The sequence below is a fragment of the Cyprinus carpio genome, chromosome B21 (genome assembly GCF_018340385.1).
Source record: "Cyprinus carpio isolate SPL01 chromosome B21, ASM1834038v1, whole genome shotgun sequence".
NCBI lineage: Eukaryota > Metazoa > Chordata > Actinopteri > Cypriniformes > Cyprinidae > Cyprinus > Cyprinus carpio.
This window is the reverse complement of record NC_056617.1, coordinates 17,972,106-17,987,726: the sequence shown is the minus strand read 5'-3', so window position 1 is coordinate 17,987,726 and position 15,621 is coordinate 17,972,106. Positions and strand designations below refer to the sequence as shown.

Genomic DNA, 15,621 nt, shown 5'->3' with positions numbered 1-15,621 from the left:
AACATAGTCAGATAATTTTTTAGGAATCAGGAAAATGTATGTTTTATGGTTTTAACTTTATTTATTTTTTTGCATCCCTTTCATGATTTGAACTCAAAAGGGAATTCTGGTAATAAGGAAGCCAAAACAAGGAGCTCTGGCACAGACAGCACTGGGACAGGCATGACAGGAGCCTGTGGGACCCAAGCACATATCACTAGGAGCTCAAACTCTGGGCAGCCGTTTTGGGTTCTTCATGGCAGGAACTTTTTGGGACCTCTTGTATTAGTGCAGCCGAGAGTACTGGGTGGTCTTTTCAGGCACTTTTGGTACTCAGAAAACATCACATAGAGCACAGAGTTTGGGACAGCCATGAGATGCAGCCATAACAGAAACTTCTGGAACAGCCATGACAAGAACATCTAAGACTGGACCGAGGCATGAACCTCTCTGAGTGGTCATTACTAGATCCTCTGGGACCCAGCTGACTCTGCAGGGACCTCGTTGTCCAGAACAAGCTTTTGAGAGATCAAGAAGCCACTACAGGAAGTTCTGGAGCAACATGAGAGGAACCGCTGAGGAACCAGGGCAGTGGAGCGCTGATTACATGCCTTTAAGCTGGCCATGGCAGGAACCTCTTGTGAGCAGTGCAGATGAGACAGGGACCTCTTGGAGTGATGAAGTCATGTTGTGGAGGCAGTAATGGGACAGTGACATACACATCCTCAAGTGAGCAGTACCGCCAGACGCAAGTACTGCTGCTGGCCTCGCAAGACGCAGAGGTTTCATGGAGGGATAGAAAGTTTTAGCCCGCAAGACGCAATGCTGACAGGACACTGGGGAAATGTCTGGGGCTGGAGCTCCTTTTCTCCACGACTTTTATGGAGACCTGAGACAACACACCAAACAAAACATTAGCCTAAAAACATTACATTACAAAAGCATATGTGGCTGATCTTAGGCTCAGTACCTGAAACCAGACCGAGCCGCTGCTTAGGTTTATGCTGCAGGAGGCTACAGATCAAGGGGCTGCAGTCTGTGCAGAAACACAGAAAGCATTATCTGATTATGATCTGAAGTCTTTCTATCTGCACTATTCAGCTGTGAGATCTGATCTGGAAGAACATTTATATGATATTATTCAGATTTCTTTCCTTGTGATGAAGAGCTCACCTTTTGACAATCCAGGCTCTGACCAAAGGTTTAGTTCGGTCTTGTGTAGGTCCTCACCAGTTGGAAAACGGCTACACAGCATCGTCAACAAGATGACCCCAAGAGACCACGTCACTGCAGACTTCACATGGTACTTGCCCTTGACTCTATACTCAGGAGGGTAGTAGTCCACGGTGCTTGGAGGAAAGAGATTTCATCTCGTATGCAAATTTGCATTACCAAACTCTTTTCTCTGTCAGCTTTGAGGAATAATAGATACCATACAATGTTGTGTAGGCAGACTTTCTCAGGAGCTCTCCGCTCCCAAAGTCAATCAATCTGACCTGAAGGGTGTCCTTGCTTACAATTAAGTTTTCCAACTTTATGTCACTATGGAACATGCGGCATGTGGGCCGCCTGCTGCATGATGCGCCACTATACCTTTATCGAGCCTGCCTCCGTGGCCTTCCAAGAAATGAACTAAGTTCTTGCAGGCCGACGGACACTCGAGGACCATGACAGTTGTCCCGAGTCCTGCCAGTCCAGCAGCTTTATAATCCCTTATCACCTGCATCAAGGGTGATCTCCACAGGTAGGGGGCTTGGATGATCAGCCTAGAAGATGGACAGTTAATGGTTTGTCTGTTGAAAAAACATTTGTAATCTGCAGTTAAAGTTCATTTGAGATGTTTTAAATGAAAATAGTGAGTGAAATGCACTTACAATAACCAGATATTCCATGACGCATTGGAAACTACATTTTAATAAAGCTTGAAGCTATTATACAAAAAATACTATCAATATATATTTTTAAATATTTAATTTTTGAAAATCATCCTAAGGGACAGTATTTATTCACGTTAAAATTAATTACGCAATTAATGGCTACTCATGTAAAGGTTTAAAATGTTTTTGTTTTTTTCTCACAGTTATATTATTTACCATCGGGGTGCTGGCTGGTGATGGTGACTCAGTGAGCTGCACCTCAGTCTGACCAGAGCAGGTCATCTTGAAGTGTTTTCTGGCTGCTCTGAGGAAAGTGGGCAGGCTCCAGAAGCTCTTTTTCCTCCTACACACTCCTCTGGGCGTCTTCACACCGACAGGGGGTTCATCTCGCGGATGAGGATGTTTCTCCACTGTGATGGTGCTGGGTGTTGGGGGTATACTATGATGGTGATTGATTGTACACCTCGCCATCATTCACCGGAATAACTTGAGAAATTCGCTGTCTCATCACTCTGAAAACCACTAACAACTCTCGTCTTAGACCACTAATGTTACTGCAAACCCACAAAATGTTTCACGGAATTTCACGGCTTTACCGTGCTTTCTAACATCCAAAACTATTCGACTGTGCTCTGTGGCGTCACAACAGGGCCGCTGCTGGCCAAATAGGTGCCCTAAGCAGAATTATATTGTAGTGCCCCCTCCAGTGCTTGATGGTACCGCTTCATCCTCTTTTGTTACAGATTTCAGCATTGACCCTGCATTAAATGAAGCAGAATATATAAGTCACTGAAGAATGGAGTGCATTTTTAAAATAAACAGTTATTGTTAGTTTAAAAAAACATAAGTAAATTAAGAGCAGTCAGTGTAATAAAATGCAGTTTTAACAACAACAACAAAAGACATTTACCTCCTATGACTATGATTTTATTAATACAGTTGTCTGATTGATTTTATAGTCCCAAGCATTTAGAAATCACACAAAAGAAAATTAAGCAGTTTTACTACAGAGGCTGTAGCATTTCTATCGCAAAAAAGTGGGCCAAGATTAAAGGCACAATATGTAAGATTTTTTTTTATTAAAATATCCAAAAACTACTAGAATAGTGTTATGTAATTTGCTGACTTGTGTACTTACATTATCCCAAATGTTTGGAAGAACGATTAAATGCAGTGAAGTGAGATATTTTATTTTGTGTAGTGGAACGTGTCGTTTGTGTAGTGTGGCATTGAAGTATTAAGCCCCTCGATTTCCGGCTTTGTTTTGAAGAAAACATGGAAACAACAAAGACGCTTTAATATGTTGTGCGTTTTAATAGATTGTTGACGACTGCACAGAGTAGCATTATAATAGAACTTTCAAATGTATGTAGTATGATAAAACAGCACTGCTTCTTTCCCCCACATACACACGACCGGAAAGAGTGGAAGCGGTCGACTGTGGCATAATAAAAGCTCCACTGCTTTCAAGCCGTGTATCACACTCGTTCAGCGGCCTTGCCCTGCTTCATTCTACTACGTTAATATATCATTAGCTCATCCATGAACATGATTTCTGTCCGAATGTCGGATTGCATCGGCTGTGGGGATAAGTGTGACATGACATACAGCCAACTGGACCATTATTAGGATTTGTTGTTTTGATTTTAACCATCCAAGTGCACACACACAGCAGTGATCACACACACACCGTGAACACACACCCGGAGCAGTGTGCAGCCATTATTGCTGCGGCGCCCGGGGAGCAGTTGGGAGTTCGGTGCCTTGCTCAAGGGCACCTCAGTCGTGGTATTGCCGGCCCGAGACTCGAACCCACAACCTTAGGGTTAGGAGTCAAACTATCTAACCATTAGGCCACGACTTCCCCTAATGAAGATGAGAACTCCCATGATTCCACACTCATTCACAGTGTCATCAAACTACGCCTTTGTTTCTTTGTTTGCTTTGAATACGCGCCCTCCAGCGGCTAATAATTACATATTTGAATTAAATGTTTGGAGAATATTAAACAAGGATTTAATCATCTTGCAAGTGTAAATTACCAGGCCTTTGGCGTCCTTTACAGGCAATTGTAATAATATGTAATTTACATAATTGTTTATTTTGTATTACATTATGTATCAATGAAACCATATGATTATTATTAATTAACCAATCATTGTTGCCTCATTGTTTTTAGTGAATTTCATGTCATTTTAAAGGCTGTTGTTCGCTTAGGTCCGTTTTTATTTTCACAAAATAATAATAATTCTGAATATGTTTTTGATATTGTTATACAGTCTGTCAGTGCTTACTGGAATAATGCAGGCAGCAACTGTTGGAAAAAAGAGTGGATGCTTCCACATATTTGTTCTTAACCAACAAAGTAAAACACTTCTGATAAAACATTTTTTACAAGCCCTGCAAACTATTATGCCTATATGCAAAAGTTTAAGAACTATATTTTCTCTTTACTCTACTAATTTTTTGTTTGGATAGGTATTTCAAGATTCCAAATCCAGCCTATTGTTTTGGAGTATTTTCCCCATGTTTTAAACTTTTTTAGAGTTAAATTCTATTTATGGGACATAATACAGCAAAGATGGCGATTTATCCGATATGTCATACAGCTTAATAGTGAGAGGTAAAATCTGGTAATTATCTCAAAAACTATTAGGCTACTGTAAGCTTCATATCGCTGTATGAGGGACCTAGAGCCTTCTAGTGGTTAAACAATGATATTACGTTTGACTTTGAATTTTTCCCCACCAGATGGCACAATTCTGCCTCTTACGTTGTAAATTAAACATCTTTTAACTTAATGCATTAAGTACTAATACATCTTTGAATATATTTTAATAATTTTAAATACAGTTATATAGCTTCACTGAACACATCTGTTTATCACTGTACAACTCCCCTAGCAACATAATGCATGTAGGCTACTGTCAAAACTGATTATGTATTTCAGTAACTGCTTGTTACTTATTTGATGAAGTATGAGTGACACTGCTGATGTTTTGTGAGTGTCATTCACCTTTAATTTTGAGGCCAGCTCTTCTCCTGCAAAACAGAGCCTGTGTGAAAGCCCACAGTTTAAATGCAGAGGTTAATACAGTCTAAATACCATAATTGTTGTAGTTACATATTACATTTTACCCACAAACAATACACATGATTTCTAAACATACATTATAATACTTAACAGATTATTAGTTTTATACATTCAAATAGTTCAAGATTTCAGTATTCATAAATTCATGGCTATTCCTTTTGGATGTTTATGAACTATTTAATATAACGCATAATGTGTTACGAAGTTATAAACTGTACTTTACATAAACAGCAATATCTTATATTTTTTGAAACATGCATGTATCCAATATTTTCTTTATTTTCAACACTTTGAGAATAGCTAAGTATTAGGACTATCTAGATAAATCTTGATCATATTTAGTGAGAAAATATATTTTTTTCATATCAAGTATTTGCTTATTTTCTTTCTTTATTTTTATTATTTACTTTATTATTATTATTTATTTAAGAAAACAAAGATCATAGGTTTCTGGAGAAATGCATGGCTGTCTGTTCTCTGATTTTACAGTCTGTGCAACTATTACACATTTTTGCATACATTTTGCATACATTTCTTATGAAGCACAGGTATGTTTGTGCAATAACCAACAGTACATTGTATGGGTCAAAATTATCAGTTTTTCTTTTATGCCGAAAATCATTAGGATATTAAGTAAAAATCATGTTCCATAAAGATATTTTGTAAATTTCCTACCGTAAACATAGCCTACCAAAACTTAATTTTTTGATTAGTAATATGCATTGCTAAGGATTTAATTTAAAATGTAAAAATGCTTTTGAGGTTCAAGGTCAAAAAATGTTCTAGAAACTATAAAGACATTTTGAAGTGGTATTAACTCCCAATATTTTTCTGGAAAAATAGCCCTCCCTCATTTTAAAATCCCCTAATATTTCCAGGGATTCCACTGCCGTGGGTGTACGCGTTTAGCAGGGTGAGGACATTCCTATTGTCTGGTGAGTTTGGAAATAAAAAAAAAAAGCATGAGTGCAGACTCTAGACATCACTTCGGCTTGTTCGGTGACTAGAACCTACGCTGTTCGGTCACAGACGAGATGCTGGGTGACGGTGCTTTCTAACAGCTCCATTCTTTCTCCATCAGGTCGAAGACTTGAACCGAGGAGGACGAGTGCATAAACGGATTTATGCGAATAACAAATGCGGGATGTCTGCGTCCCTCGGCGGAGAAACGACGCCGCGATAGCGTAGTTCGTGAATAGGGAGAAATGCGTCTGACGCGCAGGAATCTGTCGTAAACTACGTCCTGGGCTCTGGACTCCGGCGTGAAAGTAGAGAATACTATTCCGAGCGCTTCAGATGATCGCATAGGATATTTTCTCCACCGCAACCGAGCTAATGTTAGCAGCCGCGCGCGCAACACTCAGCATCTGACGGAGGCCATGCTATTATGCCGACCGAAAATGCACCCAAATAATCGGATGACAGCGCTCCGATCCGTCGAAGGAAAACTTTTGGGCTCGGTTTACGCGGCGGGCTTGCATTAAAGCAGGTCGTGTGGCTATGGTGCTATCACGCACGCAGCCGAACCGCATCGACTGAAAGCCGCTCTGACTGCGTCGCTTCTCGGGTGAGGCGTGTATGGGTCCTGCGTACTCGAGGTCCCCACTCCCTCAGAGGGAGACCTGACTCTACAGGCCATATATTTGACTGTTTTTTCATGTATGGATGGACGCGTGCATGCTTTGACAGTATCCTGCGTGCATCGTTGCACTTGGCACAGCGCGTCCCGAGGAGGGGCTGTGACTCTAGCAAACACGCATCGGGTCCGTCGAAGCCTTTAATTCGTCTCCCTAAGAACATTACGTAAGGCTGCAGCGTACGCTACGTCTTTTCGAAGGAAAAAAAATATCGGGTGACATTGCAGTCTCTCCCCTCGGAGAGATATAACGTAAGCTCCTCTCGGTTATTACGTCCGTCAAAGCGAGGGAAGGTGGAGCATTGTCCGTCGTACGTGCTGACGCAGTGGGATTTCTACGTGTGGTCTGCGTTTCGGCCCGCCCTTCCCGCGGTGACGGTGATGGGTCGGAAGCGGTGTGTTGGTGCAGATTGTTCGAAGATGGCGGCAGGGTGCTGCGGGGTGAAGAAGCAGAAGTTGTCGGGATCCCCCGGGGGTGGGGGTCCCGGCGGGGCGGGCAGCGGAGTAGCCGGGACAGGACATTGTGGATCGGAATTGGGGATCGGGTCGTCGTCGACTGTTGTGGCCGGGAACGTGAATCGGCTGAACGGCCTGGGGGGTCCGGGGGGTAGCAGTAGCAGCGGCAGCGGCAGCAACAACACCAATGCTCTCTCCCCAACTCCAGGAGGCTACAACTCCACCGGCCTCTCCCCGACCCTCAGCCCCGGCTCCGGAGCCAGGAAGATGGTCGTTTCGGCGGAGATGTGTTGCTTTTGCTTCGACGTGCTTTATTGCCATCTTTACGGATACCAGCCTCCTCGAACACCCAGGTTTACAAACGACCCCTAGTAAGTAGCAAGATGGCTATTTTGACCCGCTTTGCTACAACAACAGACGGTGTGTTTCCTGTTCGTTGTGCTCGAACCGTGAGGTTTGGACGTTAAAGAGCTAGTTACCTTCATATTTCCAAACTCAAAATGTTTAATGAACTAAATGTTGTTAATCAAGACATACTCTCAAATATAATTGTATATATTAATTTATTAATGGCTGGATTAGCGTAGACGGTATACATTTTCGATAAAAAAAAAAGTGGGCTTAAAAGTTTTTTAAATGTATGATTTCGAAGACTTGAGAGTACAAATAATCCATCATTAATGCGCTCGTTAATTGGGTAAATCTGCGGTGTGTTTTTTCTCTCTGAAAGATTAAATGGGTGTTAGCCTGCTCTTCTTTATTCAAGCTTCTCTGCAAGCTAACATGCTAACCAACGCTAGCCAACAAACACGATTCCCATTCGCCGAATATGTAACTCTTTTCCTATTAAGCTCTCTCTTTTTTTTCCCATTTAGTTAGATTTTACAAAAACACCGAGTGATATTTATCGTTGATTCAATTTGAAGCTGCTTTCAATGGTTAGCCGAAGTGAGCTAGTAAGCTAACAAAGCCCAAGAGTTGTTTACTTTTCCCACAGATATGTTTTAATCCGAAAGCGTTTACAGATCTGTTCATGTAATTTGCAGTCACGCGTCAATATAAAGGTGATCTCGGGACACGACAGAATATTTACTTGTTAAGTGTTAAAAATACCACGGTTTAATATTCTCGCCAAACACTGCATCTTTGTTATCTAGGACATTTTCAGGTAAGCCTTTTCAATGATAACTGGTGTGTTGTAAATGATTATGTATTTGTTCGGACAAACAGCGATTTTCTCGAGCCACAGTTTGAGTGCTGGGTTATAAGAGCGTTAAAGGGATCTTGATCTTATCCGGTTAGTCAGGGTTCGTCGAGCTACAAACTGAATGAATGTCTTCACTGCTGTTCTCCCTCTGCTTATAGTAACACTGTCTCTATTTGGACTGTGCGCGCGCGCACACACACACACATACGGGTCAAAGACGTTAAGATGTCCGCATCAAAAGAAATGTACAAAAGTGATTTTGTGTCCATAGAAAGCACATTAAATGTTAGTAAAATGTCTACTTTTAAGGTTTCAAGTTTTTGGAGAATAAAATGTCAACATTTGGTTGAAATAATGTTACATTGTCATTCAGTGTAACACAATATTTATGCAAAAATTCAAACAACACCCTTATTCTGACGAGTACATATTAAAATATCTAAAAGAATAATGGAGCGTACTAAATTTTATTGTGTTTTAAACGAGTAAAAAATTCTTACTGACAAATGGGCAAAACCTAGGATAGTGGCAAATGTTAAACATGTAAAATTACAACTCGTTAGTATTTGGGGTGAAAGTAATTAGTCTTTTAATATGTCATAAATTGATTTTTGTTGTAAATATGCCTGACAAGATTGTTACACTGAATGACATTTTACTGGGTGTCTTCTGTAAATCAGGGGAAAATGTATGATATTTATTTTTTGCTCAGAAAAACAAAAACAAAATTGCAACTAAATAAAACAGAAAACTTTTTGCATTTCTACAGCTGTTTAAAGCAGTATTACACTTTTTTTTATGCTTAAACATTTTTTTGTCTTTGACCCATACACATACATATACATATATTTAGGCAATGTGTACAAAAATATGATGTTGTTTTGTTAACACAGTGGTGTTGGCCATTTTATGGATCACTGCCATGTTCTATAATATGCCTTTTTTGTTTGTTTTCACAAATGTGAATAACATTCATGGTTTCACATCTATTAATTTAGCAGACACTTTTATTCAACATGTTTTACAAATCATAAAAATATTTTTGATGACAAAAGATATGCATTTCGACGTACAAACAATATCACTTCCTATAGATTAAAAGAGAAGTATATAAAAAAAGTAGCACTTTATATTTACATCATTGGTAATTTATTAACAAACACATAATGCTTAACAGATAGTTAATATATATATTCAAATTGCTACAGGTATGAGATAATATGCTTATTGAACATTACACAATTAACATATTTTACATTGTATAATGCCTTACAGGTCACTAGTTAATATACATTATAAATATGAAATTGTGTTTGTAAACCTAAATGATTTAACGTTCAGCTAGTGTAACTAAGTTTAGGTAAAGGATGATTAGTTAAGAATATTTATATTCTATAGTAATTTGGGTGCAAATGTTGCTTTATTGCCTCAACACTTACAGTATACTGTAAACAGAGGATATTCTTTTCATCATGCAGCAATATGAAAAAAGAGAGAAAGAAAATACTTGTATGTATATAACAATAATATTGAAAAAGCACATTACGTAATTAGGCTATAAATAATTTTAATCCATTTAAACAACCAGTTTAATGCAATTTGTAATACATTCAAATGTACAATTATTAGTAAGCTGTTAATCAGCTATGACGTCAGTTAGAAATATTTTTCATAAAGTGTATGATCATAAATTAATTGAAAGTTTAATAACATTTTAATCTGTTAATCATTGTAATGCTCAGTAAATTAATCATTAAAAATGTATAAGCACATTTCATATTTGTAGCTAATTGAATAAATACTAATTTATGATCTGTTATGCATTATGATGTTTGTTAATGGTGTATAAATAAAAGTTATTCTAAAGTCCTAAAAAAAAAGGACAAATTTTTGTCAAAGGACAATTTTGAATCACTGTGATAGAATTTGCAGATCAAAACTTTATTTGTCTTTTATATTGAGGTCATCCTTCATTTTTTAGTTGAAATGGCTGTTAGTTTATCTTAAATATGAGATATAACATGCTAAGGATTAAAGTAAGAATATTTGATAGGTTTTTTCTCAATATGCTTTCTTAAGCGATCCTGCATCCTTGCCTTCTCTTACTTACGTCGTCATCCACCGTCAAAGTTTAATTCCAGTACTCAAGAATGAAAGTAAAGAGGACTAGGGATGCACCGAATGTTCGGCAACTGAAATTATTTGGCCAAAAATAGCAACAAAAGCTCTTTCGGTGTTCGGCCGAAAAGCGTAAAGACCGAATACATTTTACCAAACAATGACGTGATGTGATCAAATAGAGGCGTGCACTAATGCAACAAACATGTCGGCAGTGTGAAAGCGTTTAAAACTTTCTGAGAAAATGCAAAAATCATTACAAGCACCAACAGCGAGAGATGGTTTAGCAGTGCATGTCTTCGATGAGAAGAGGAAGGGTGTATGATGACTGAAATCGCGAAATGCCCTTAAACAATTAAATAAACTACAGTACGTTGTTTTTTTCTAATAAACGAACAAATTGCATGTATTCAAACAGCGGCTCATTAGCCAGGGTTCAATGTCCAAAGCGTGAGGAAAATCTGAGCTGAATTAGTGTTATTCGCCAGTTGCTTGGTAACATTTTATGAATTGAATTTTATGAAGGCATGTGACAATGTGATACCAGCAACAAACAGGTTCCCAAATTCGTAATGAGAATAATTTATTAATCTGCTGTTGTCAACAAAAAGAAGCACTGAGGTCTTCCGGCGGGTTTCTGCCAAAGTGAAAGCTGAGAAAAAGCAAGAACTCCATCAACATTAATAAATGTTATTATTTTAATTTTACTGTTGTTTTGTAAAATAAAATAAAAAAGACATTAATAAGGATAATTATAATTACAACAGCTCTATTAATACATTTATTATAGCATTCACACATAGTGTTCAGACTAGGATCTGTAATATTTACTAATGTTTTAAAAGAAGTCTTTTCTGCTCAGCAAGGCTGCATTTATTTGTACAGTAAAAAATGCAAAAACCGTGTTCGGTATTCAGCCCTCTAACCAGTGTTTCATTTTGTTCGGCTTCGGCCAAGAATTTTCATTTCAGTGCATCCCTTATAAAGCGGCATTTAATAGACAGAGCCGTAGATCACTGACAAGCTGCGCAATATCGCGTTCATTATCGCAGATGAATCGCCTTCGATAATGAACGTGATATTGCGTAGCTTGTCAGTGAACTACGGCTCTGTCTATTAAATGCCGCTCCATTTGAAAGCAGGTGATGGCGATTTAGCGGTAATCAGGGAACCAGATTTACTGACGAAATGTGTGTGACAATCACATGCGATATATCGCCCATCCCTACTGTTACACATCCATTTTCTTTCTCAGTTGTTTACTTTCACCTAAGACATAAGCAACTGTGTTTACAAGGATACTTGCAGATACATGCATTTTGACAAATAGACAAGAAAGTGAACGGAATTCAGTGCTCACGTGCATCTGAGTGGCTCTTAAGGCCAATTTATACTTCTGCGTCGGGTGCGCGTAGTAGGTACGGCGTAGCATACGCATTGACGTGTACCATACGTCGTACCCTTCGCCGTACCCTGACGCGCACCTCCTCAAAAATGTATCTACGCGGCGTGACGACGCGGACTGCAAGATCTGTGATTGGTCGGCTTGGTAGTTTCCTCCTACGCATTTCCGGAATGATCTTCTGCACTCTGGACCGCCCGCCATTTTTAAATTCCGAAATTCAGTGAAGAGCCAACATGGAAATGGACCAAGTGACCGAGCGATTAATTGAAGAAGTGAGGAAATGCAGCCATCTGTATGACTCCTCTTCGGGAGATTACAAAGACTGCCAGATGGCAGCGAATTCGTGGAGGGAGATTTCCTCCAACGTCGCTCGCGTCAACTAGCGTTTCGGCGGTGTAACTGCAGAGCAAAACAGACATACGCAGAAGTATAAATGCTCACGACGGCGTAGCCTACGTGCGTAGCCTACGACGTACACTACGGCGTACACTTGACGCAGAAGTATAAATTGGCCTTTACGATGTCTACAACGGGCGTGAGAGGTGCGACAAAATAGAACTCATATAATCAGTGATGCTGTCTACAGTGGATGCAGCTCAGCATGTCACGACAAATCCCCAACGGTCAACTGATGCCTTGTTTATGACGTACTGACACAAAGTTCAAATTATCTGTAATGGTCGCTTTGTCGCGACTAGATGTTGCGGCATGACACAACAGCTGTCGCGTCTGGTGTAGACATGGTGTCTGTGTGTGAGCAAAGAAAACAATCAGAATAAATAATAATCAGTGTACTAAACATCGCACATCCTGCGATGTGACTATCGCGGATGCGCACATCGTGATATTGATGCTGAAACGATATATCGTGCAGCCCTAGTGTCCACATATTCAAGAAGTGACAGTGGCTGTAGCATTTCTGTCATAAAGAAATGGCCAAATATTAAAGATTAAAGGCTTATTTATACTTCTGTGTAAAAACAATCGTCAGGCCATTGGCACCCTCTGCAGTCATTTGTTATAATGTATGCGTAGTGTATATTAGCTCTATAGTTTAATACATTATGTATTTTAATAGTTTTGTTCAATAGAATCAAATGATAACTTGCTTTTGATACTTTTCAAACTAATTATTACCTCATTGCTATTATACATGTATTTTAAGTAATTTTAAAGGCTATTGTTGTCTGGGGTCTATTGTTAGTACCACAAAAAAATTAATTGTAATTATGATTACTCGATTAATCGTCAGAATAATCGTCTGATTACTCGATTACCAAAATAATCGTTAGTGACAGCCCTAATATCAAGGATGCATCAAATGCAGACTTGAGAGAATATAAATCTATAATGTCAGTAATAATATGAAATAAATGTTTTATTAACTTATGACTAGTGGTCGACCGATATTGTTTTTTTGACAGCTGATGCCGATATCTTGGAAAGAAGGGGGCCGATAGCCGATATAAAGCCAATATATTTTTATTATTAATATTTAAGAAATTTGAAATAATTTGACAATGGATTAAAAAAAAATTTTTTTTAAATAAATGTACTTATCCTTTAGATGACAAAGTATTTTTCCCAAATAAATAAATATTTAATAAAAATATAATTAAAAAAGTAAACTGTAACCAACAGGGCACTCAGTATTCTGGGAAGTTTGTGTGCATTGGGAATCATATTTTTCCAATAAAGCGAGGATAACACTCATTTTACATACAGCACACAGAGAAAATGACATGAATATGACAGTGGGCAAATCCATAAAGTACAGCATAGTTTAAAGCATTGAAGTCACGCAGACCGACCGTCACACAGAGAACACATGATAATGCAGGAGAAAAATGCACACTTCACAAGATCTCAAAGCTGGATCCGACTAAGTTTGCAAGTTTTGTGAAATTAAATGTTCATTAGTCATTTAAAGATTTGTTTTAATTATATAAATGTGTATTTGCTTAGTGCTGACGGCAAACAAGAAAGTATTATAATGTTTGCCTCTCTGTTACTAATAATATAAAAGCAATCGTTATAATACGTTCTGTATACATTAATTCCTTTGTTTAACCATTCTATCGGATTATTAGACAGACTTTTATCCGTATTAGACAGAATTGTTAACAACAACAGTAAACAACAGGGAGAATGTGAGCACTGTGTGCTTAGTCACTGCTGTTCTAAGTGCCGTCAAAATGAAAGTCCCACCCCTTAACACATCGGCCAAGCAGAAAAACTTAACGGCTGATGCCGATTTGTGGAAAATGTCAAATATCGGCCGATATATCGGCCCTGGCGATATATCGGTTGAGCACTACTTATGACACTTGTTTGTGACATTATCAATTTTTATTTGATTTTGTATTTGTGCATTGGTTGCTGTTTATCATGTACTCAGATGGTTTAGTTTTTACAAAGATGAGTCTTCACATCCTTCTCTGAGTTTATCCTTTCAATGTAGCCTGACAAGACCAGTCTCCATGAGTGTGCAAGTCCATTCTTTGTATTCTTAGAATTAAAATTTTAATTTTAGCCCTTAGGGTTCCAAAAGTTATTATCCCAAAAAACAAGTTGCTTTATTTTCGTGCCTGCTAATGTCAGTCAGAGTTAGTTTGACAGTGTCAGAGTTTCTGTTTCAGATGGTTTAATTTAAATTAAATGTTAAAATGCTCTCAGGGCAGCTCTGAAGATGAAGTCCTGATGGGATGATGAGACGGCTGATGCTGAAAACACCACACACTTCATGTGTGCTTAAGTATGTGTAGCACTGTAAGTATAGGAGTGAACCATCATTGTATATCTATATTCTTTGCTTCGCACCTTCAGTACTTGGCCCCTAACTAGTGGTCAAAGGTCAGAGGGTGGAATTTGACACTCTGAAATGGTCAGGGTGAGAGCTTTTGAAATGTTTACTATAGGAATTCAATTGCTATCCACCTTTTGTTTCTACGCTCCATGGTACTTTGCACGAATTATGGGAGTGTGTTACACTGTAAACAGTCAGAGAAATGTTCGCAATATGAATGTGATTGTTTTAACTTAGTGTTCATGGCTTGACTTATTTATTAGTTATCTTAGTTAAGTTGTTATAATTTTTGTCTATTTTGCAGTTGTTATAACTAATAGCAGCAGCATTTTGTACAGTGCACAAGCAACAATTCTGCAATTACATTTGTAGAAAGCACTGGACTTTTTTTATTGTCATGGACTCACCCACTTGTACACAACTACAAATAAAACCCTTTATATTGCAATAAAACACACTTATAGATGGCAAACTCAAAAAAAAAAAAAATCGTTTTGATGTTATTCTTGTTTTGCATGTCACCAATACTTCTAATTTAATACTTTTTTGCACACTGATTCAGAATAAATACTTGGGATGTCCAGGAAAAAGTGTTGCTCAGAGCCGCTTTGATGCAACCTCATCTTTTTATCTGTATGATGTGTCACTGTCCCTGGATTTAAAGGTCAGGAGAGAATGCCTGATGCTGGCAAATGTGACTGAAAATCCAAGTGTGGATGGCAGATGGTTAGGTGGGATTGTGTTTATGCAACAAACCTCCTCTTTCCATCCAAGGGAATCATTTTAGGGATTCATGCTGCTATTCTTTGATTTTTCAGAGATTTCGAGTGGTTTCTTTTTTTATATGCTAAATGGGTAAAAACAGATTTTAGTAGTAGTTTGCGTATTTGTGTGCATGTAAATGCACTTAATGAGTTTAATCTTTAACCTGATTTTTCCAGCACACTAAAAGACTGTTGCCAGTTTGTTCCTGGCCAAAGGGCTTAGTCCTTAAATTTCCGTCGTGATCAACTGGTATTCAACTGGTTCTTTAACAGTGGCCT

General features: G+C 38.5%; 1 protein-coding gene and 1 long non-coding RNA gene across 4 annotated transcripts in view; one reads left to right on the top strand and one right to left on the bottom strand.

Moving 5' to 3' along the window:
* Positions 1 to 734: 734 nt before the first annotated feature.
* LOC109055750 lies at positions 735 to 6,101 on the bottom strand. 2 transcript variants are annotated; one of them, XR_002012011.2, is made up of 6 exons: positions 5,965 to 6,101; positions 4,873 to 4,912; positions 2,073 to 2,614; positions 1,153 to 1,772; positions 950 to 1,015; positions 735 to 868 (listed from the first exon to the last, which is right to left on the bottom strand). It is a non-coding gene; the product is annotated as an uncharacterized LOC109055750 (long non-coding RNA). The 2 variants fall into 2 exon arrangements; XR_006157669.1 differs by having other exon boundaries at positions 1,153 to 1,745.
* Positions 6,102 to 6,821: 720 nt separating this feature from the next.
* Positions 6,822 to 15,621, top strand: part of LOC109061413 (AMME syndrome candidate gene 1 protein-like) — a 30,403-nt gene continuing 21,603 nt past the window's right edge. For both annotated transcript variants that reach the window (XM_042748248.1, XM_042748247.1), the window contains exon 1: positions 6,822 to 7,413. In XM_042748248.1, the coding sequence (XP_042604182.1) occupies positions 6,968 to 7,413 (446 nt within the window). In that variant the 5' untranslated portion in view covers positions 6,822 to 6,967. The remainder of the gene's footprint in view (positions 7,414 to 15,621) is intronic.